Below are 21,852 nucleotides of genomic sequence, written 5' to 3'. Positions count from 1 at the left end.
GACGTAACTGTAACGGATTACAGTTACCAGTTTTTTCTATCCTGATTACATAACGCCATTACATGTACTCTGTTACTCCCAAGCCTGCGGAAAAGCATACGCACTTCCATATTCTATGCACCCCTCACACAAGTTCTTCACCCCCCTGCAAAAGAAACCGAAGCATTCGTGCCCTCATGGTCAGACTATGTAACAGTTTCTTCCCTCAAGCCATCAGACTCCTTAATACCCAGAGTCTGGTCTCGACTTGAATTGAATTGACTTGACTTTATATCAATCACATTCACACCTAGGGGCAATTTAGCATAGCCAATCCATCTACTGGCCCGTTTTGGGGAGGTGGACGGAAACCCACACAGACACAGAGGGAACATGCACAGAAACTCCACACAGACGGTACCCGAGCTCACTGGGGCTTTGCGGCCTGAGCACTACCTGCTGTGCCCCCATGACTCCGGTTTCATTTAATAGGTATTGATAATTGCCATTAACTGAATGACTGAGTGTAGTGATTTATAATAGTTTTTTATGGATAGTAGCCTATATAAAATCACAGCTGTTTAGAAATATTTCTGAGTGCATGTACATGTATATGTGTGTTCCTTTTTGAGGGTTCATTAGCGATTACATCTAATATTTGATTTAAAAGTATATTTGTCCCAGTATGATGATTTGTGTAGATAATGGGGTGCAGTGCTTGACTGGGCCAAAAAGCTTCAGGAACTGCACCAAACAATAAACCCCAACATAAGCTTTGTACACACACAGTGTGCAGTACCCTCAATAAATAATTCTGCAAAATTAAATTCTGCATGTATTACAGTGCCCTCTGGTGCTTATGTACATTTGCTGGCTTTTGCTTCCCTGCCATTTTTATAGCTTGGAGTGTTCATGTTTTAAATTGTTTCAAACAAAATACATTTAAATACTAAAACTAGACCAAACTAAATACATTTAAATATGTTTAAAATGTAATATCTGAAGTAATTGTAATAAGTAATTTATCACAGACTGACAACAATATTGCAGCTGAAAATGGAATCATTTTTTCTCTGTCATTTTGTATATGTCTGTCACATCTCTGAGACCTAACCTTAAATCACAGGTCTATATTAATGTGCTCATTTTAATACATGATCATTTCTATAGTAATCATTTAAGCAGGGACTTGTACATTAGAGACTCCACAGACACAAAGCAATTCCTTTATGCTTTTATACATGGGAAAATTGAGGAGCTTGTGATTTTTTTTATTTTTATTTATTTTTTATCTAATTACCATCACGAGAGAGAAAAAGACAGACTGGAAATGACTGACTATAGCTGTTATAACAAGTGATAACAGGAACTAACTTCATGGACATTTCATAACATTTAAACATAACCATAAACAGAAAGAGATAGGCACAGTGGGTAGCATCGACACCTCACAGCACCAGGGCCCTGGATTTGATCCTGAGCTTGGGTTAATACCTGTGCAGAGTTTTGCATGTTCTCCCTGTATTTCACATGGGATTCCTCTGGGTTCTCTGGTTTCCTCCCACTGTCCAAAAGCATACATGTTGGTGAGTTGGATAGATGAGGATGAACTCTAGTCCCTTGTGTTACTGGAGTAGGTTCTGGATCCAGTGCAACACTTACCAGGATAATTTCTGAAAATTAGTGAGTGCTTTGGGAGATCGTTCCTTGTGAGTCTGGAAAGGGTTTAAAGTAGTGCTGTGTGTGTGTGTGTGTGTGTGTTTTCTTTTTTAAATCTGTAAAACCTGGAATCCATGGTTGTGCTTCGTGCTGTTGCCATGTCAACAGCCTTCTGCATATACATAAGATGTGGGATGTTTTTATCAGAAAACCAGAAGGAAAAAGAATCACATTAAATGAGGATGCATAGACTAGATTAGATGTAATGTTATCTTATTAATTTGTTTAAGTGCTTTATTAGTATAGGAAATTTATATACAGGAACAACAGCAACAACAACAACAACAGGCAATGACTATTTTACAAATATAATTTTGATTTTGCAACAATAATGTTCATGCCATTGTTTTTTTTTTTTTTTTTTTTTTGTGTTTTGTTTTGTTTTGTTTTAAGTGTACCTGTGCATTTAAATGTTAACTTTTAATTTTATTTAACTATATCAGATTTTTTTTTAGGTTATAGTTCACGTATTACATGACTTAACATTAATATAAATACTGGTTTAAGCAACTGATATTTGCTAAAGTCCATAATTTGTATAGACATAAGTTTATACAGTATCCTGTATACTTCAGCAAGAATAAATAAAAACAAAACCAATTGTTCACAGTCAAGCATGTATAGCTCTGCTTTCCAATAAGAATATCTCTGATGTAAGATATCTTTACTAGGCCATTACATTTGTATTTTTTAAATGATTAACAAAAAAATTAACCTCATTTAGTATAGCACTAAAATGTATGTCACAAACAGCAACAGCAGTCTCAAATCTCAGTAGTCTTCTCTTCTGAGTTCATGGAATATCAATAATTTGGAATCTACTGAATATCAGGGATTCTTCTCTTTATTTAGCTTTATTAACATGGATCATTAACATTAATATTTTCATAGGTTTCAAGGTTGACCAATTAAAAGCAATTTGAATAGACTTATAAAGGCATTAGATCATATACCAGACCACTACAATCCGTAATGCCACTCTACAGCCCAGGATAGAACCAACAGTAGTTAAATTTGCTTGCCATATAAAGTGTGAATATCTGTTTAGATTTTTTTTTTATTTAGATCTGGGTAGAATCAGAATAAGTGAGACAGATAGCATATATACAACACCTTATCTAACCTGTAGCTCAGACACGCTCCCAAGGTTAATTCGTTTTGCAGATTACTTCCACTGCTTCATCAAGAATTTCAGCACTGTAGCTTCACCTCTGTCCTCAAGGGGCGTTCATGCTAACTAACCTGGCCACCTGCTGCAGAAGAGGCATTCATCTCACTCAAGCACAGATTCACCTCAACACTTCTTCCTCAGAAGCCTGATCCATTGTGGAGGTGGATGTCTCTGAGGTAGAAGTAAGGTCTGTAATCTCCTAAGAGACTAGGAGGCAAGCTTTTTTGAAGAAGCTGTCAGCAGCCAAAAATAAACTTCAGTGTGGGCAACTGCCAGCTTCTTGAAATTAAGCTGGCCCTCAAGGAGTGGTTTCATTGGTTAGAGGAGACCCTCTATGCCCTCATTGTTTACAGTGAGCACTGCAATCTGGAGTAGATCAGGAGGACCCTACATCTAGTGGACTGTCTCTGACACCCATTATTATAACTTCCTGACAGGACGTGAAAGTATAGATAATATATCGAAATCTGTGTCGAAGATAAAACATGTTTTATTTCAGAAAAACCCATAGCTCTACTTCCTTTCATTCTGGACTGCCATGACTGCCAGGATGGTTTCCTTCTAAACTAACAGAGGACATGAGGACAGTTTGCTCATGTCCTCATGTCATCGCCTCATAATCATGAGTACACACATGCAGCCTACAGAACACCCCTCATCCTTTTTCCTCTTCTCATCTTGTCAATGGATTGATGAAGGGGATTCAAGGCACTGAGTATAGTGTTGCAATCCTTTGCTCTTTGCTAATATGGTTATTGTTAACATCTATAACATTAGAAACAGTGCACTGGGGTGCACCATACTACACAACTATCCTCCTTGCCACACATCGCTAACCTGACATGATCACACAGGATTTTCCTTTAGAACAACTTTCCTGTCCACAAAGACCACTCAGGTGCTTGTTCAGCACCTTGCCATCTCAGACTACTAAAACTTGCTTCTGGCACATGTGTCAATTTCCACTGTCTCACCCTGGCATTTAATTCAGACCCAGGTGGTAGAATGAACTTACCAAACACTTGAGTCATAGGCGGTCTTTAAATGAAGACTAAAGACCTACGTTTACAAGATACCAAGCACGTGAATTAACATTTCTATTATTTAAAAACATGTTTGTCTTATGTGTTTTCTTTCATACTTGTTCTAACCTCCTCCAATCAAGTTTTAGCTTGATGGTATGACAGACAACTGCATCTTTTCAAACTGCTGCTCATGCTGCATCATGGGGCAGTGTAACACTCTCACAAAGTGTTATCCACCCCCTTCTGCATGCACAAGCACATAGACACCGTTGATTGGCTAGTCTTGCTGTGATTAATAGGGGACAGAGAGGACTTCTGTAAGTTTCTCTGCATAAAGGCATCTGCTAAATGTTGCAAATGTAATATTGCCTTATTCCTAATGTTGTCATGATTGACTTTTGTGTTGCTGAACAAGACACACTGGCATGTAGCAGTCCATAATGTTAAAATGTTCAACTTGAAACTTTTGTGTAGTACATGGCAGATTGGCAAGTTGTTTTATCTGCTAAGCTCTGATATAGTTAGATGATAGACATTAATAAAGCCCAGATTGTACGGGATCTGCACATCTGCAACAGGCACATACAGAGCCTGTGAACCAGCTGCTGCCTATTCATCACCTTCTTTTGGCACTACATGGCCACATCGAGGAGTGTATAATACATGTATAATACACTGTTGAGTCTATGTAAGTTATACCACACTTGCTACTGGCCCTGAAGGAAGTACTGCCTGCAGCAAGAGATACAATGGGCAGTGATCTTACAGACAGTACTTCCAGCAATCGGGCTCAGGGCAAGTGGGGCCAAGCAAACCTTTCTGACAGAAAGCAGAACTGTCTCAAACATTATGGCAGTTAGAAAATTATGTAGGCATTCTACATCCAGCAGGGATATACACAGCAACAACCACAGAAACTGGGAAGGCTGCACCTCAAACCCTTCCGGTGTTGGATGAATGTTTAATGACTGTCAGCCATGTTGCAAAAGCATGCTTGAGTGTTGGTGACAACATTAATGTATACTCACCCTGAGGCATTTGTCTAGTATGGATTTTTTCTTTTGATGTATGGCCTTAGATGTTTTCCCTGAAAAGAAAGAAAGCGTAACAACAGATGCCTCCCAGCAAGGCTGGGGGATGCGTGAAAAAAACCTGAAATGAATATGGAGAGAAGATGGGAAAAAAAGAGTTTCAACACTAGCATAACAACATCCATGAAATTTAAATTTTGTGAAGTCACTGCTTACTGTAGTTCACAGACATTCTGACCAACCAGGCCACTACTGTGACTTCCACCCATCAGACCAGACTATTGTCCCAGATGAATGGGCAGAGCAGACCACACACCTTGAAATTATAGGTATGGTCTCTGGGAGGTATTGCTGGGGGTCAGGTTCACTGTTGTAATTGTTTTTTCACTTTTTCTTGCAATGTAAACCATGTTTTAAAGTTTCTGCAGAGTTGATTAGAAGCATCTCTTTCTAGTTCTACCCTTAAATTGTTTGTGGCAGCATTGCCTGTGCTCATGGTAAAGATTGACAAGTTTTCATGGGGAGCTCATAAACTACTTTAACACTTTTATTAATAAAACCACAAATTCCACAGCGGGATCTGGAACTGGTACGAAGCAGCTTGTGCAATCTGCAGTATGAGATAATGGAAGATGTTGAAATAAAGTTGCTTGTGCTTAAGGCAGTTTGTTATTTTTACTGGTCCTTACATTTATTTATATTCTGGTATTTCACATTTATTCTTTTTCATCCTCAATTTTTTTTATTCACAGACAAATGATAAAACCGTGTAAAAAAAATTTGAATTGTGTCACGTACCAAGGTTGAGGCGGTAGCAATCGCAGATATTCAAATAGTAAACTAAACATAAACTAACAAGCTCAATACACATGCTAACATGGAACACGGTGGTCTAAGACAAACGTAAGACAAGCAGTGCAAACAATGGCTATATATAAGTGTACTCATTAACAGAAACGTGATTCAGGTGCAGGTGGTCAAGTGACACGTAGTACAGTGCAGTGGCTGATGGGAACTGAAGTCCAGAGTTACCTCCTTGATATATGACAAATTGCATCATCTATAATTGATTGTTACACAGCTAGGGTCTGCCGTTTGAAGAAATTGTGGTTCTAAAGAAATTGTGGTTTGAATAACATCATTCCATTGTTGAGAGCTCATCAATGCTTCAGAAAGGGGTCTGGTGTAAATTGGGATACAGCTTTGCTGCACAATTTTCCAGTGAAGTCTACTAGTACTATAAATACAATGTGACAACATACAGTGCCCTCCACTAATATTGGTGCCCTTGGTAAATATGACCAAAGGAGGCTGTGAAAAATTAGGCTTTATTGTTTAACCTTTTGATCTTTTGTTCAAATAATTCACAAAAATACTCTGCTGTAATGGATATCAAACAATTGCAAACAAAATACAGGTTTATAAAATCAAACAAACAACAAAGACAGTCTTTCACAGCCTTATTATTCATTATTAAAGCCTTATTACTATCATATCATTATTATTATTATTATTATTATTATTATTATTATTATTATTATTATTATTATTATTAATTCAATTAACTTCTCTAGCAAGCCTTTTCAAACAGGAAAAGATTAAAGACATAGAAAGAGAGTTTGACAATGGAACACCACAATGACAAACCCCAGACTGCTCTTAAAATAATGCCTGTATTGTATAATTAGCCTAGTACACCATAGCTCACATTAATGCCTTATACTAATATAAAAACATGTATATTGCTAGAGAAACAGTAGACTGGTTTCACATTATTCATTGTATCTGGATTCCCCACGCTCTGTGTTAACAAGCAGCATGAATGAATGAATGAATGAATGAATGAATATTAATTCCATGAGTGGAGCTTGAGTGCCATGTTATGACAGAGTTGCAGATAATGTACAGTTTATGTGTAACTACACAGGTATTACAGATAATATAAAGTACAACTAATTTGTTACACGGTAGTGAGCTTTTAGTCTGAATTTTGCTTTTACGATTTAAAGTCTGCATTCAGTCAATTCATATACAGTCCTGTGTAGTAAATTCAAGTCATTATTAAGTTAATGCCTATATAATCAAAGCAAATTCAATCATTTAAATTCAGAATTCACAGTTATATTTTATTGTGTTGTCATAAATCTGCTGTAAACGTAGAACTGTACCAAACAGTACATAGGAGAATGTTAATGTAAACCCATATAATTTGTCAAAAAATTACAGTAGCAAATCTTAGCATAAGCTATTATTGAGATCAATTATTATTATTATTATTATTATTATTATTATTATTATTATTATTACTATTATTATTATTATTATTATAGTATAACCTATTGTTGAGCACTTCTATTATATAAATACAGTATGTAAGGGAAATCATGTATTCTATAGAAACATAAATCTCTGTCAAGCAGAACTCATGCAGCAGAAGTCAACAACCATGTCATCAGCCTGTCACTAACAGAAAGCAAAGTCTTGTACATTCATTTTTCAAATCTGCAGAAAAGGCAGGGACTAGCATAACTCTAGTCTGGATATACAGTATATGGACATTTATGATATTTATATATGGACAGTTTTACTGTCTATATTTATATATAAATACTGAGGAAGCTCTCTAATGAGAAATGTGTCTTGTCACACCTTAACACATTTTATTCTGTCACACATTAAGCCCATGTGGATATTTTTAGGTTCCCCATTTGTCATGTCTTATTATATCTGGAACAAGTGGTCACAGTTGGATGCATCACAATCCACAAGTAGGATCAGCTTCATGCACTGTTCCTATGACAACTGTGGATGCATTTATCTAAGCTCATGCAGTCTAGTTTATCATAATCATGAATAAATGGAGAGCTAAGTGCATGATCAGATAAGAGCATATGCATATAATAGGATTATTAAAACAAATGCCACATAGTCATAATATTTATGTATTCAAAGATAATCCACACTTAAATGTTTAGGGAATGTTTAAAGTGTTGATGTGTCATTGCTTTGGGACAAGATGGTACCAGGATGCACTATGGGAAGAAGGCAAGCTGGCAGAGGAAGTGTGATGCTCTGGACAATGTTCTGCTGGGAAACCTTGGGTTCTAGTATTCATGTGGATGTTACTTTGACATGTACCACCTGCCTAAACATTGTTGCACCCCTTCATGGCAACTGTACTCCCTATTGGCAGTGGCCTCTTTCAGCAAGATAATGCACCATGCCACACTGCAAAAATTGTCCAGGAATGGTTTGAGGAACATGACAAAGAGTTCAAATTCCCAAGATCTCAATCCGATTGAACATCTGTGGGATGTGCTGGATAAACAAGTCTGATCCATGGAGGCCCCACCTCAAAAGTTACAAGATTACGTTAAGATAACGTCTTGATTCCAGATACCACAGCACACCTTCAGAGAGCTGTTCTGGCGGCACAAGGGGGACCGTCACAATAATGTGGTTTTAATGTTATGGCTGATCAATATATATTTATCATTTATGTATATCATAAAAAAATGTATGACATTACTGTGGCTCAGGTGGTAGAGCGGGTTGTCCATTAATCGTAGGGTTGGCGGTTCGATTCCTGGCCCACATGACTCCACATGCCGAAGTGTCCTTGGGCAAGACACTGAATCCCAAGTTGCTCCCGATGGCAAGTTAGCGCCTTGCATGGCAGCTCTGCTACCATTGGTGTGTGAGTGTGTATATGAATGGTTGAATGAGACACAGTGTAAAGTGCTTTGGATAAAAGCGTTATATAAGTATGCCATTTACTTTTCATACTTTTTGAAGTAGTATATCAATGAAAATGGAAGTGAATTGAATTGAAACTCATAATTTCAAGGTATGTAGACTACTCTGTCACAGTGACTTTTGCATCTGGGAGAGCAGGGCTGGTCTGATGCAAATTTATTTGATTGATTATTATTATAGATAGATTATTGATGGCAAGTCCCTAGTCCAACAACAATTCTTAAGCATGTAATTATAATGATCTCATGTATATGATTATGTAATACATTGAATAATCCGATCATTCTTTTCACAATTAACACAAAAATTACTGTGCCAAAGCTATCAGGATATGAAGAATATAATCAGTCCACCCTGTTTTGGTGATTAATGGCATTTGTGCTCCTCTACATACCCGTCGCTCTGTGTAGATGCACTAAAAATTGATCCTATGAGGTTTTGCAATTTAGATAAACAGCTTCAAGAAGTAAAATGAGTCTTTTTATTGTACATCCTCAGAGGACAATTTTGTTGTTCATCCACGCTTTACTATAGTGTCGTTGTTAGACTTAGAAATAATGCATTTTTGATTGCACTGCATTTAATCATCTTAGATACTCTATTAACTAACTATTTTGTGTTATTATTCACCATAACGACATGGAACACCTCCCAAATAACCAAACAGTACATTTTAAAGCTAAACTAATCTACATTTGAAAGACTTTTAGGCACAGTGAACGTTTTTTTATCCTGAATTATCACCAAACGGAAATACAGAAAATACATTTTTATAGAAGAAATATTACATAAGAACAACTTAATGTTAAGAAGATTAAGAAAATCCTGAATTTTAGCTTTAATGTAAAGATATGCTGATAAAAAAACAAATCCTGGAAAGAAGATAACAGAATCAATAGCTGCCTAAAGATGATTTGAGGAGTCTGGGTGTTAAATCCCAGTTTAACCCTTCTCCCCAAGTCTACTAACCACTGGCCATGTCTCCCCAGTAGAGTCACCTGTTTCTTATTAAGCTTGATACCACTGAATTACCAAATCTGAAAGTGTAGATTAATCGTCTATAACAGCACATCTCTGTCAGTAATTCATAAGATCCGTTTATATTAAGACACTCGTTATCATTTCTATAGTATTATGGACTTGTATGGCAGAAGCTACATATAATCTAAGTCTAATAATACATGGATTAAGAAAATGTGCTGTCATTGAACAAAGAAAAGCATATAGTCATTGTTATGGTGATGCTTTGTATAAGTAGATGTTTATTTAACATATAGGGAAGGAGGCTTAGTTGTCTGCACTTTGTATTGGTCAGAAGTAAAGTGTGGACTTCTTATTTTTTTAAATAAATGCCTTGCACTTGTTTCTCACTGTAAGATGATGCATTATCATGGATGCTTCAGGCATTTTTAAAAACCATTGAAAACATTTGTGCAGCATTGTCAAGCGCCGTAATTTCATCCTTCCACCCCTCATATATCTGTTTATACACTCTTCAGAATCAAAGCCAGGAGCACATCCAAGAGCTCCATAAGCAGGGGTTAGTTGTAGAAAAATTATCAAGGAGAGCGAAGTCTCAGTTGAGAATTCAAAACATCTCTCTTTTAGGATGCCAGAGGATTCAAATAATAGAATTAGAGGCGCCACTCAATTAATTGAAAGAGGAGCTCAACATGAGTCTGAAAGTCCTTACTGCTTAATTTCACAACATCCAGAAGACACAGAATCTTTTTGAATTGCTAGCATGCGTTCCTTGCCTGAGCTAGAAGAGGGAGTATACTGAAAGCTACAAGGGCAAAATAAGGAGCAAAAATGCACAGCAGGGTTACATTGGCAGCAATAGACCCTAGGTAGTATTCCAGTCAATTGTAGGGTACCATGCCCACATACACACTAGGGGCAATTTGGTGTAGCTTGGGGGTGAACATGCAAAATTCCACATAGACAGTAACCTGAGCTCAGGTCAGGATCAAACTGGGGACAACGGAGCTGTGAGACATCAATGTTTCCCCCTTTCACTGTGCCATATTGGAAGCAATTTTATTGATTCTACCACAAAGGTAGTTTCAATATTTAGTAGTCATGAAAACGGTTTCATTGATGCACTCTTCAGCCATAACATTAAAACCACTGACAGGTGAAGTGAATAACATTGATTATCTCGTTACAATGGCACCTGTCAAGAGGTGGGATATATTAGGCAGCAAATGAACAGTCAGCTCTCAAAGTTGATGTGTTGAAAGCAGGAAAAATGGGCAAGTGTAAGGATCTGAGTGACTTTGACAAGGGCCAGATTGTGATGGCTGGACGACTGGGTCAGACCTTCTCTAAAACAACAGGTATTGTGGGGTGTTCCCGGTATGCAGTGGTTAGTACCTACCAAAAGTGGTCCAAGGAAGGACAACTGGTGAACCGGCGACAGGGACATGGGCGCCCAAGGCTCATTGGTGCATGTGGGGAGTGAAGGCTAGCCCGTCTGGTCTGATTCCACAGAAAAGCTATTGTAGCACCAATTGTGGAAAATGTTAATGCTGGCTATGATAGAAAGGTGTCAGAACACACAGTGCATCACAGCTTGCTCTGTATGGGGCTGCATAGCTACAGACCGGTCAGAATGCCCATGCTGATCCCTGTCCACCGCCAAAACGCCTACAATGGGCACGTGAGCATCAGAACTGAACCATGGAGCAATGGAAGAAGGTGGCCTGGTCTGATGAATCACATTTTCTTTTACATAATGTGGATAGCTGGGTGCGTGTGCGTCACTTACCTGGGACAAGAGATGGCATTAGGATGTAGTATGGGAAGAAGGCATGCCGGTGGAGGCAGTGTGATGCTTTGGGTAATGTTCTGCTGGGAATATTCACTGTTCTGTTGGATCCTGGCCTTTATATGGATGTTACTTTGACATGTACAGTTCATCCGGAAAGTATTCACAGCGCTTCACTTATTCCACATTTTGTTATGTTACAGCCTTATTCCAAAATGGATTAAATTCATTATTTTCCTCAAAATTCTACAAACAATACCCCATAATGACAACATTAAAGTAGTTGTCTTTCTTTCACGTTGTCATTATGGGGTATTGTTTGTAGAATTTTGAGGAAAATAATGAATTTAATCCATTTTGGAATAAGTCTGTAACATAACAAAATGTGGAATAAGTGAAGCGCTGTGAATACTTTCCGGATGCACTGTACCACCTACCTAAACATTGTTGCAGACCAAGTACTGTACACCCCTTCATGGCAATGGTATTCCCTAACGGCAGAGGTCTCTTTCAGCAGGATAATGCACCATGCCACACTGCAAAAATTGTTCAGGGATGGTATGAGGAACATGACAAAGAGTTCAAGGTGTTGACTTAGCCGCCAAATTCCCCAGATCTCAATCTGATTTAGCATCTGTGGTATGTGTTGGATAAAAAAAACCGATGGAGGCCCCACTCCATGGAGGCCCCACCTCACAACTAATAGGACTTAAAGGAACGTCTTGGTACACACTATTAGGTAGGTGGTTTGAATGTTATGGCTGATCGTTCTGTATATGAAAGGTAGTTTAAAAGCTATTAAAATCCTTCCATAAAGACTCTATTCACAGATTTTAGACTGTTTAAATTTGAGTGACATAACAGAGTCCAGTGAAAAAAAGCAGGCCTGATTGAACCAGCTGCTCTATTGTTTTTACATTTTAATGCAGGTAAGCCTGAGAAGTTAGATTTTACTCTGTTAGCAAATGTGTGACATATTTTCTAGAAAAACATTGTTTAATTGAGGTATTTTGTCATAAATTAACCATTTGTTGTTTTAGAAAATTCATAGAATTACATCTCCATTGTTTTCTGTCAAAGACTTTAATAGGCCCGGTGAAACTGTACATCTTTAGTAGAATATTAAAAAAACAAAACAAATTTAATTATACCAATGTGTTCCCCACTGGCATAATATAATAAATAATGATTCCTTAAGCACAACTTCGGCCTTAGGTGTTGTGCTCACAGTAATACAATTCCCTAAACCAAAGTTAAATGTGACTGGAAAACATCTTTTCAAATGAGAGTTTAAATTTCCAATTAATATAGATAAATTAATATAGCTATCTTTACCTACTGAGTCACTGCAAGAATTGCCAGTTTAGAAATTTTTGACAGCAGCTCTGGCAAGAGCTCATGCAACTTGAATTAAACACTGCTGATTCATAAACAAGATTACCCTGTAATAGACCTTAACAATATTACTGGTGCCTCGGAGTTGGAGCTGTAATTACATATGATGAAGATTTAACCTTGAGCTGACAAGCTACCATCGCTCCCCACTAGCTTGTTTATTTCCCCCTTGTTTTTTTGGCCATCACTCAAAGACATAAAGCAGCTTCTCATAGCTCCCTATCAAGTCTGGAGCATCCTTAGGAGTGGGGGAAGGCTGCACGAAAGGACAGATCGCAAATGAGATCAAAGGACAGCAAATCAATGGCTGATGCCTCTCCTTTAATATGACAAATGAAAAGCTGACATTTTCAAACAGCTACAGGGACTAGATAAATGATGCACACTGCCATCTTCTGCCAAGCTACATCTGTCTGCCTTTTTGGCAAGATTACAAATTATGGCTCATCTACTTGCAACTATTAAAATGCCTTTATTTAAAAAAAAAATTTTTACACAAGTAATAATGCATTTATTTTGCAAAAATGATATTGAAGTGTAATAATTATGGCACTCAGATATTCATAGTGTATAGGCCTTTGAAATATATATATATATATATATATATATATATATATATATATATATATATATATATATATTTTTTTTTTTGCTGTGTGTGTTATCTTTTACTGTGTTTTGGGTTGTGCACCTTTTATAGTGTGCCTTTTATTGTACATTATGCTTTATTAGACCTCACTGTACTATACATTGGCCAGCTTCCATTGGTTTTATAAATACATTACAAATAGACTTATGTACTTGAAGCATGGCTCTGGTTTCACATATGGTACGACCAACTGATCGCCAACACTCTGCATATAGGTCCGATCATTACAAGGAAATTGAGACTTTGAAAGAAACTGCTAGACTCTCCAAGTGACTTGCCTTAAAATAATTTCCCTTGCTATCATAGAAATTCTTTTCAAGTTCAGTGTGGAACTTGTATATGCCATATGTGTAACAATGTTTAATTGTACCTTACAGTACTTTTTAATTGTAGCTTACAGTACATAATCAGTCACATAAAATACCTATAGGAGACTTGTTTTAGTTACGAATGAAGAATATAGAAATAACCTTAAATGAATAATCATGAATCTATGAATAATTAATTGTGAAATGATGAGTTAGTTCGTCAGCTTCTCAGTCTAAAAGTTTCACTGCATGACAGTGTTGGCTGATATAGCCGATTATATGTAGATTATGATGTTAATGTACTACATGTGGACCATGTTGTTTTGTGTAACAGATGTGTATTTATACTGTCTTGTGTGTACACTCTATTCGGCTGCATGTCTACTGGAACAGCACACTGATGTTGTCTTAGACTTGTAAATTTTGCAGTAGTTTACTGGCAGAAGGGTAGCCAATAATGTATTGTAAAATTTACAGTAAACACTTGTAAAACATATTCATGGTAAAGTGCTGTAAAACCTTACATAGTATAAAATAACACATAATCCAGTAGCCTTCGTACTGTAAGCTACATCCTACTCGACCACTCTGCTGCTTTCAACACTGTGAACCATCAGATCCCCCTGTCAACTCTCTCCAAACTGGGCATCACCGGAACGGTTCTGTGCTGGGTGGAATCCTTTCTCTCAGACAAATCCTTCAAGATATCATGGAGGGGAGGTATTTCTGAAACTCAGCAACTCACAACTGGCGTTCCACAGGGGTCAGTTCTGGCTCCACTCCTCTTTTCTATCTACACTACATCTCTAGGGCAGGTGATTGAGTCTCATGGCTTCTCATATCATTGCTATGCTGATGACACCCAGCTCTATTTGTCCTTCCAGCCTGACGAGCCATCCGTTTCTGCACGTATCTCTGCTTGCCTGTCGGACACCTCGGTCTGGATGAGGGAACACCACCTTAAGCTCAACCTGGCAAAATCTGAGCTTCTCATCATCCCAGCCTGTCCGTCAATCAACCACAACCTCACTGTACAGCTCGGCTCAACGACAATCAAGCCAACCAGGACGGCCAGGAACCTTGGGGTGATTCTCGATGACAGCTTGACCTTTACAGACCACATCTCAACAACTGCACGGTCCTGTAGGTTCATCCTGTACAACATCAAGAAAATCAGACCCTACCTCACCAAACAGGCTACACAGATACTAGTCCAGGCTCTTGTTATCTCAAAACTGGACTACTGCAACTCACTACTCTCGGGCCTCCCAGCCAGCTCCATCAAACCCCTTCAAATGATTCAGAACGCAGCAGCACACCTCGTCTTCAACCAGCCCAAGAGAACCGACGTCACACACCTCTTCATCTCCCTCTACTGGCTTCCTGTAGCCGCCCATATCAAATTCAAAGCCTTGATGCTCGCGTACAAGACCTTGTCTGGAACAGCACCCTCCTACCTCAACTCTCTCCTGAAGGCTTACGTTCCCTCATGCAATCTGCGATCAATCAACGACCGACACTTAGTAGTTCCTACTCAGCGTGGCTCAAGGTCCCTTTCAAGAACATTCAAACTAACTGTTCCTCAGTGGTGGAATGAACCTCCAAACTCAATACGGACCGCAGAATCTCTCACCATCTTCAAAAAACAGCTAAAGACCCACCTCTTCCGTGAACACCTAACCAACCCATAAAATTAAAAAAATAAATAAATAATTACTCTGGAACTTGCATGTCTACTCTGCGCACTTTGCTTCTTCTGGAACTCAATTAAAGGATCTTGTATGGTAGCACTACTTGTATTGTTCTCCGCTTGATATATCGCTTTGCTTGTATTTTTTCATTTGTAAGTTGCTTTGGATAAAAGCGTCTGCTAAATGAATAAATGTAAATGTAGCCTACAAATAAGGCAGGATAGAACTGAACAGAAGGTTAAGGTTTTATGTATATATATATATATATATATATATATATATATATATATATATATATATATATATATATATATATATATATATATAAAGCATAAAACGGGTTCAAATAGTCGCTAAAATAATGGGCACAAAAATGATCCAGTAATTTGCAGATGTCAACACAAGGAGTATTTTTTTTCCCAGCCCCTCCCCTGCCGAAGCATTACATATCCCACTATGCACTGCATTTATTATAAACCACTGCACTGCTATAATTGCCTAATTGTTTACAGTACAATCCTGAAAACATAATAAAACAGTATTTTGCTGTAAAACAAATACTGTAAATTTTCAGTCCTCTCAGAAACTATTGGAACGGTGAGGCCTATTCATTTGTTTGTGCTATACCCCAAAGACATTTGGGTTTCAGATCAAAAGATGGATATGAGACAAGAGTTTTGGATTTTTCAGATTTTGTTTCCTGGTATTTACATCGAGATGTGTAAAACAACATAAAATGTAGAACCTTTTGTATCAGACCACCCACTTTTTACTCAAGCAAATGTATAGGAACAGATAAGTCTTGAAGTAAATTAAAGTAATTAACACATAATATTTGCTTGCAATAACTGCATCAAACCTACGACTCACTGACATCCCCAAATTGTTGGATTCTTCTTTTGTGGATTCTTCTTTTCCAGGCTTTTACCGCAGCCTTTTTCATTTGTTGTTTGTTTCAGGAGGTTTCTCCCTTGTTGTGGAGTTGTTGAGTTGGCAGTGTGTTTTGGATCATTGTCTTGCTGCATGATAAAAGATAAAATTCCTCCCAATTCATTTGAATGAAGTTCTCTATAAATTGGAACAATGTTTCGTATCATTGTCTTGCTGCATGATAAAATTCCTCCCAATTAATTCAGATGCATTTCTCTGTAAATTGGCAGACACAATGTTCCTGTAAACTTCTGAATTCATTCTGCTGCTACCATCATGACTTACATCAACAATAAAGATTAGTGAGAATGTTTCAGAAGCAGCCATGCAAGCCCAAGCCATGACACTACCTCCACCATGTTTCACAGATGAGACTGTATGTTTTGGATCATGAGCAGATCCTTTCTTTCTCCACACATTGGCCTTTCCATCACTTTGCATAAGGTTAATCGTGGTTCCAGAACCCTTGTGGCTCATCTCTGTATTTCTTTGTGAATTCCAATCTGGCTTTCTGATTCTGGTTTGAATCTTGTGGTATGGCCTCTATATTTCTGTTCTCAAAGTCTTCTTGAAATGGTGGATTGTGATACCTTCACTCCTGCCCTTTGGAGGTTGTTGGTGATGTCACTGAATGTTGTTTTTTTTTTTTTTTTGGGGGGGGGGGGGGGGGGGAATGGTCCTTCACAGCTCCCACAGTGTTTCTGCCATCAACTGTTGTTGTTTTCCTTGACCAACCCATTCGTTGTCTGTCGCTCAGTACACCAGTGACATCGTTCTTTATCAGGATATTCCAAATTGTTCTACTAGCTACGCCCAATGTTTGTGCAATGCCTCCGATTGATATTCCCTTTTTTCTCAGTTTCAAAATGGCTTGCTTTTCTCCCATAGACAGCTCTCTGATCTTCGTGTTGGCTTATTCTTTTTAACAACAACTGCAGTCTTCACTTGTGAAACTGAAAGCTAAAACCAAGAGTAGATTTTTAGAGCTATTTATTATTTAAACAATCAATCTATTAGGACAGTGGTTTTCAAAGTTGGGGTCGCCAGGGAGCGCCCGGGGGGCCTCAACAATTTGGTGTGAAAAATAAATTCTCACTCTCAGACAACCACACACCCACACAATCAGTTCCTAATGTAATGTAATGTAAAGATGTAAGATGTAATTATTAATAAAAAAAAAAGGGGGGGTATATTCAGAAGTCTGTATTTTTAATGTGTTTTAAAGACATCTTGCAAAAGGGGGGCCTCGGTCAAATGTTAATGCGATTTGGGGGGCCTTGCCCTGGAAAAGTTTGGGAACCCCTGTATTAAGAAACACCTGGGTAACAAGAAACACCTGTCAGTCACATGTTCCAAATTGGGTAATCTGATACAAAATGTGCTATGTTCTATGTCATTTAACACATAAATACCAGGATATAAAAGCTGAAATTCTAAACCCTCTCCTCATATTCATCTTTTGATCTCAAACACAAATGTCTTCAGTCTAGAGCAAAAAGAAATGAATTTGCCTTGCCGTTACAATAGTTTCGGAGGAGACTGTATAAACCCAAACCCTTGGATTGTTCCCTTTTGCTGAACAGCAATACAGATTATTTAATTTTTAGATTTGGACTTTTTCTCAAAGAAGGTAAAGCTTTGCAAGGGCTTGGAACCAACCTGGCACTGGTCACTGAGGAGGTACCTGAATGTACCTTTATCTGCTTTTCTGTACTGGTCCATTCGAGTCTCAGCAGGGAGGAGCCCATTTTGAATGGGCTAGTGTGTGTGTGTGTGTGTGTGTGTGTGTGTGTGTGTGTGTGTGTGTGTGTGTGTGTGTGGATTCAAACAGCACTGTGCGTGTGTGCTTGATGGATTTCTTGCTGCTTCGAAAAGAAAACTATATTATAATCTCAGTCTCACAAGTCGCAGGAGCGACGAGATTAAACACATCTCTTTTATTGTGCATATTAGTGCTGTGGATGATTTCTGATCTACTTTTGTGGCTGACGCTATAGGTGTTACTTTGTTGATTCGGAGCGTGTGCAGTTTTGGACGGAACGAGAAGAAGAAAGCACTGGGAAGTGCATTATTACAGTCGTGCTGTGAACTTTGCGTAATTTGAGATGTGCGTCAGGAGCACGAGCACTTAAAACCCAAACCCGAAGATGCATATGTGTGCGATTTTATGCTCAATTCTACTCGGCTTTGCTGCAATTGGCAAAGGTAAACGTCCACCCCGCCTAATTTTTTGTTTTGTGCATTCATTAGACATCTTCAAATACAAATATTATCCATGCAAACAGTTGTATGGATTTACCTGAAAAGACTATTGATAGCGCGCGTGCAAAACGTGCAGTGATCACAGAGAATAAACACATTTAGACGACATTGAATCGTTCACAATTAATGTTAGTTAACCTTCTTTTTTTAAATTTGATTTTATTGTAATGCATTTCTGTATAGCTGCAGAATGTGAATCTGGGTGCAATCTTGCCAATGGGGTTTGTGACAGTGGAGTGTGCAGGTATGTTGAGGCATATATGTATTTTTCACGTGCTATTTTTAGCTTCCTAACATTTTATGATGCATGGCAACAGTAACTGTAGAACAAACGGAAAATGCATATGTTAACTATATGTTTAACTTCACAAACTTGGCCAAAATAAAACTTTAGCCCATATGTATTATATATATATATATATATATATATATATATATATATATATATATATATATATATATATATGTATGTATATATGTATGTATGTATATATAGATGTGTAATTTCTTAAGAGTGTCTCTGAGAAAATGAGGAAAACAATTGCAGAGGTTTATGCAACTGAGTTATATAATATAGAATGACACTAGATATTGTCAGTCAAATAATAATAAAAAAATATATATTTCTTTTCCAAGGTGCAACCCTGGCTGGAAGGGTGCAACATGTGAGCAGTGCATTCCTCTCCCCGGTTGTGTTCATGGAACATGTGAAAACGCTTGGCAGTGTACATGCGAGCAGGGATGGGTAGGCAGTCAATGTGACCAAGGTGAGACAGCTGTTGATCATCAGTCTCTGGACCTCTAGACTTGCTTCAGCAATTATGCATAGTATGACCTTGGCTAAGCATGATAATTAGTGGAAAGCAGTGACTAAGGAATATATGCGATAAATCCTATGACGAAGGATTTATTTTGTCTCTAGACGGCCATCTGTGTTCATCAAAGCCTTGTTCTGGCAATTCAACCTGCATTGAAAAAGAAGAGGGTGGATATCTCTGTATCTGTCCTCCTGGATACACAGGCAAACATTGCCAACTGAAGAAAGGACAGTGTCTAATGAATGGGTAACACTGTTCTTATTCAACACTGAAAAAGTGAAAGACCAATTTGTGGTGATCGTATAAATATTTCTATCACTAGTCACTATAGTTATTGTGTTAGTAGTAATTGGTCCATTGCTTCCCAAAAGGAAGTACTGATTCGACAACAAGCAAATTCACAACAATAATGCACAAAAGAAAACCCTGATATAATTGAACAATGTACAGTATGGAACTGATGATATTGATCAAGCATTTAACGGCTTTTCTGAGTATGTATTAATTAAAAATAATCAAATAAGAATCGACCTGTGATATCAAAATGATTTGAGGTTTTTTTTTTTTTTTTGAGGAATCATCTGTTTTTTTTTTTTTTTTCATACATGGTATCAACTAGCCATTCACACAAATCAAGTGTTTTGAGCTGTGCCATAATATGGAGGAGATCAATACAAAATCATATATATTTTTTTATTTTAATTTTCCCTTTTTTTTTTTTTAATTCCCTGTTTTTATTTTCAGTTCTCCATGTCAGAATGGTGGAACCTGTGTGGATAGTAACGGATTTGACAGTCACTCATCTTGCCTGTGTACTCCTGGATTCACTGGAGATTTCTGCGAGATTGATGTTGACGCTTGTGAGTCCAGCCCATGTCTAAACGGCGGCACATGCACTGATCGTGGACTAGTCTACACCTGCACTTGTCCTCCTGCTTTCTCTGGTCCTATCTGCAACATCAGCTTGGCTTTATGCTCTGACAGTGCCTGTAACAATGGGGGTACCTGTTTAATTGAGACCAGCAGTGGAACTCGATGTATCTGTCCACCCGGCGTAACAGGACCTTTGTGTGACTATCACATCCATGAGTTCAAACCGAAAGCCAAGTTTAAACCACCAAACCTAGGCCATCCTCCCCAGCAATTTAGCCTCCCTGCTCATCCTTTCAACAAGCTGTTGAGACACCCTGAGCACGAGTTCCTAAAGATCACCATGAAAAAGTCAGCGGATGCCTCCAGTCCACTGGTCACACGCAGCCAGGTGATCTGCTTCGCAGTTTTGGGTCTGCTCACCTGCTTGGTGGTCTTGGGTACCACAAGCATCATCTATATCAATCGCTGTGAGACGTGGCTGGCAAATGCGAAGTATAGCAAACTTATGCGCAAACAGAGAAACTTCCTCCTAAAGGCCAGTGACAAGGAGCACTCTGTACATATCATCCTACCTGAGAAAATTAAGCTGACCAATTATGGGAAACACTACACAACCATATAACAGCTGGACCACCAGACACTTGTTCTTTTGGTTTTGTGAGCATCAAACTATTGTTACTTGTTTGGTTGTTGAATATGAATATTTGGGTATTGGGTCTTATTTGGAAATATTTAAGAAAATATTTATTTCAGGGGCTAGGAGTAGATTTTTGTAGATTATACATTATGGTTACACACAATAATTACAATAGCTCATGTGTAGCTCTGTGTAAAAAAAAACAGCTCTTCATATTAGTCTTAACATTTCAAGATGTCATATTTTTGCAAATTTGGTTAGCGATACAATACCACATCTGAATAGTAAACAAAAAAAACAAAAACAAAAAAACGCAAACTCGGATCTCTGTATTAAAACACAGGATTTGTACTGGTATGAGTACAAAGACAGTTTGAAACAAGCATCTTAGTACAGCATAATGTAGTTATACACCTCATTACAGAAATTGAAAACCACAGTAAAATGTTGAATGGGAGTTGTTCTGAGATAAAACCAAGCATCCACTGAAATAAACTGTGCTGATATGTACACTACCTGTCAAAATTTCTGGAAACACAAAATTTGACATATTTTTCATTGAATTAAAAACATTTTAAGACAAGTTTACATAGTAAAGACATATTATATACACATTTATTTCTGAATGAAAATAAGATCTGTAGTATTTACTTAAAATAAGTAGTTTTTACTTTAAATTCAGGAGAAGCATCCAACAAGTGTTTGGTTTATCTGGAACCGTTAGGTAGTGGTGGCTTGACAGTTAAGGCTCTGTGTGACTGATCGGAAGGTCAGCAGTTCAAACCCCAACACTGCCAAGCTGCCACTGTTGGGTCCTTGAGCAAGGCCCTTAACCCTC

The 21,852-nt window shown here is 37.9% G+C and overlaps 1 protein-coding gene across 1 annotated transcript; it reads left to right on the top strand.

Moving 5' to 3' along the window:
* The first annotated feature begins 17,898 nt into the window (after positions 1-17,898).
* Positions 17,899-21,294, top strand: LOC128612664 (protein delta homolog 1). The gene is made up of 5 exons (XM_053632998.1): positions 17,899-18,629; positions 18,870-18,930; positions 19,323-19,453; positions 19,609-19,750; positions 20,249-21,294. Exons 1-5 carry the CDS (start codon positions 18,572-18,574, stop codon positions 20,997-20,999), a joined length of 1,143 nt encoding a protein of 380 aa, XP_053488973.1. The 5' UTR covers positions 17,899-18,571; the 3' UTR covers positions 21,000-21,294.
* Positions 21,295-21,852: the final 558 nt, after the last annotated feature.

Source organism: Ictalurus furcatus, chromosome 9 (assembly GCF_023375685.1).
Source record: "Ictalurus furcatus strain D&B chromosome 9, Billie_1.0, whole genome shotgun sequence".
In the NCBI taxonomy this organism is placed as follows: domain Eukaryota; kingdom Metazoa; phylum Chordata; class Actinopteri; order Siluriformes; family Ictaluridae; genus Ictalurus; species Ictalurus furcatus.
This window is presented reverse-complemented; position numbering and strand designations above follow the sequence as displayed.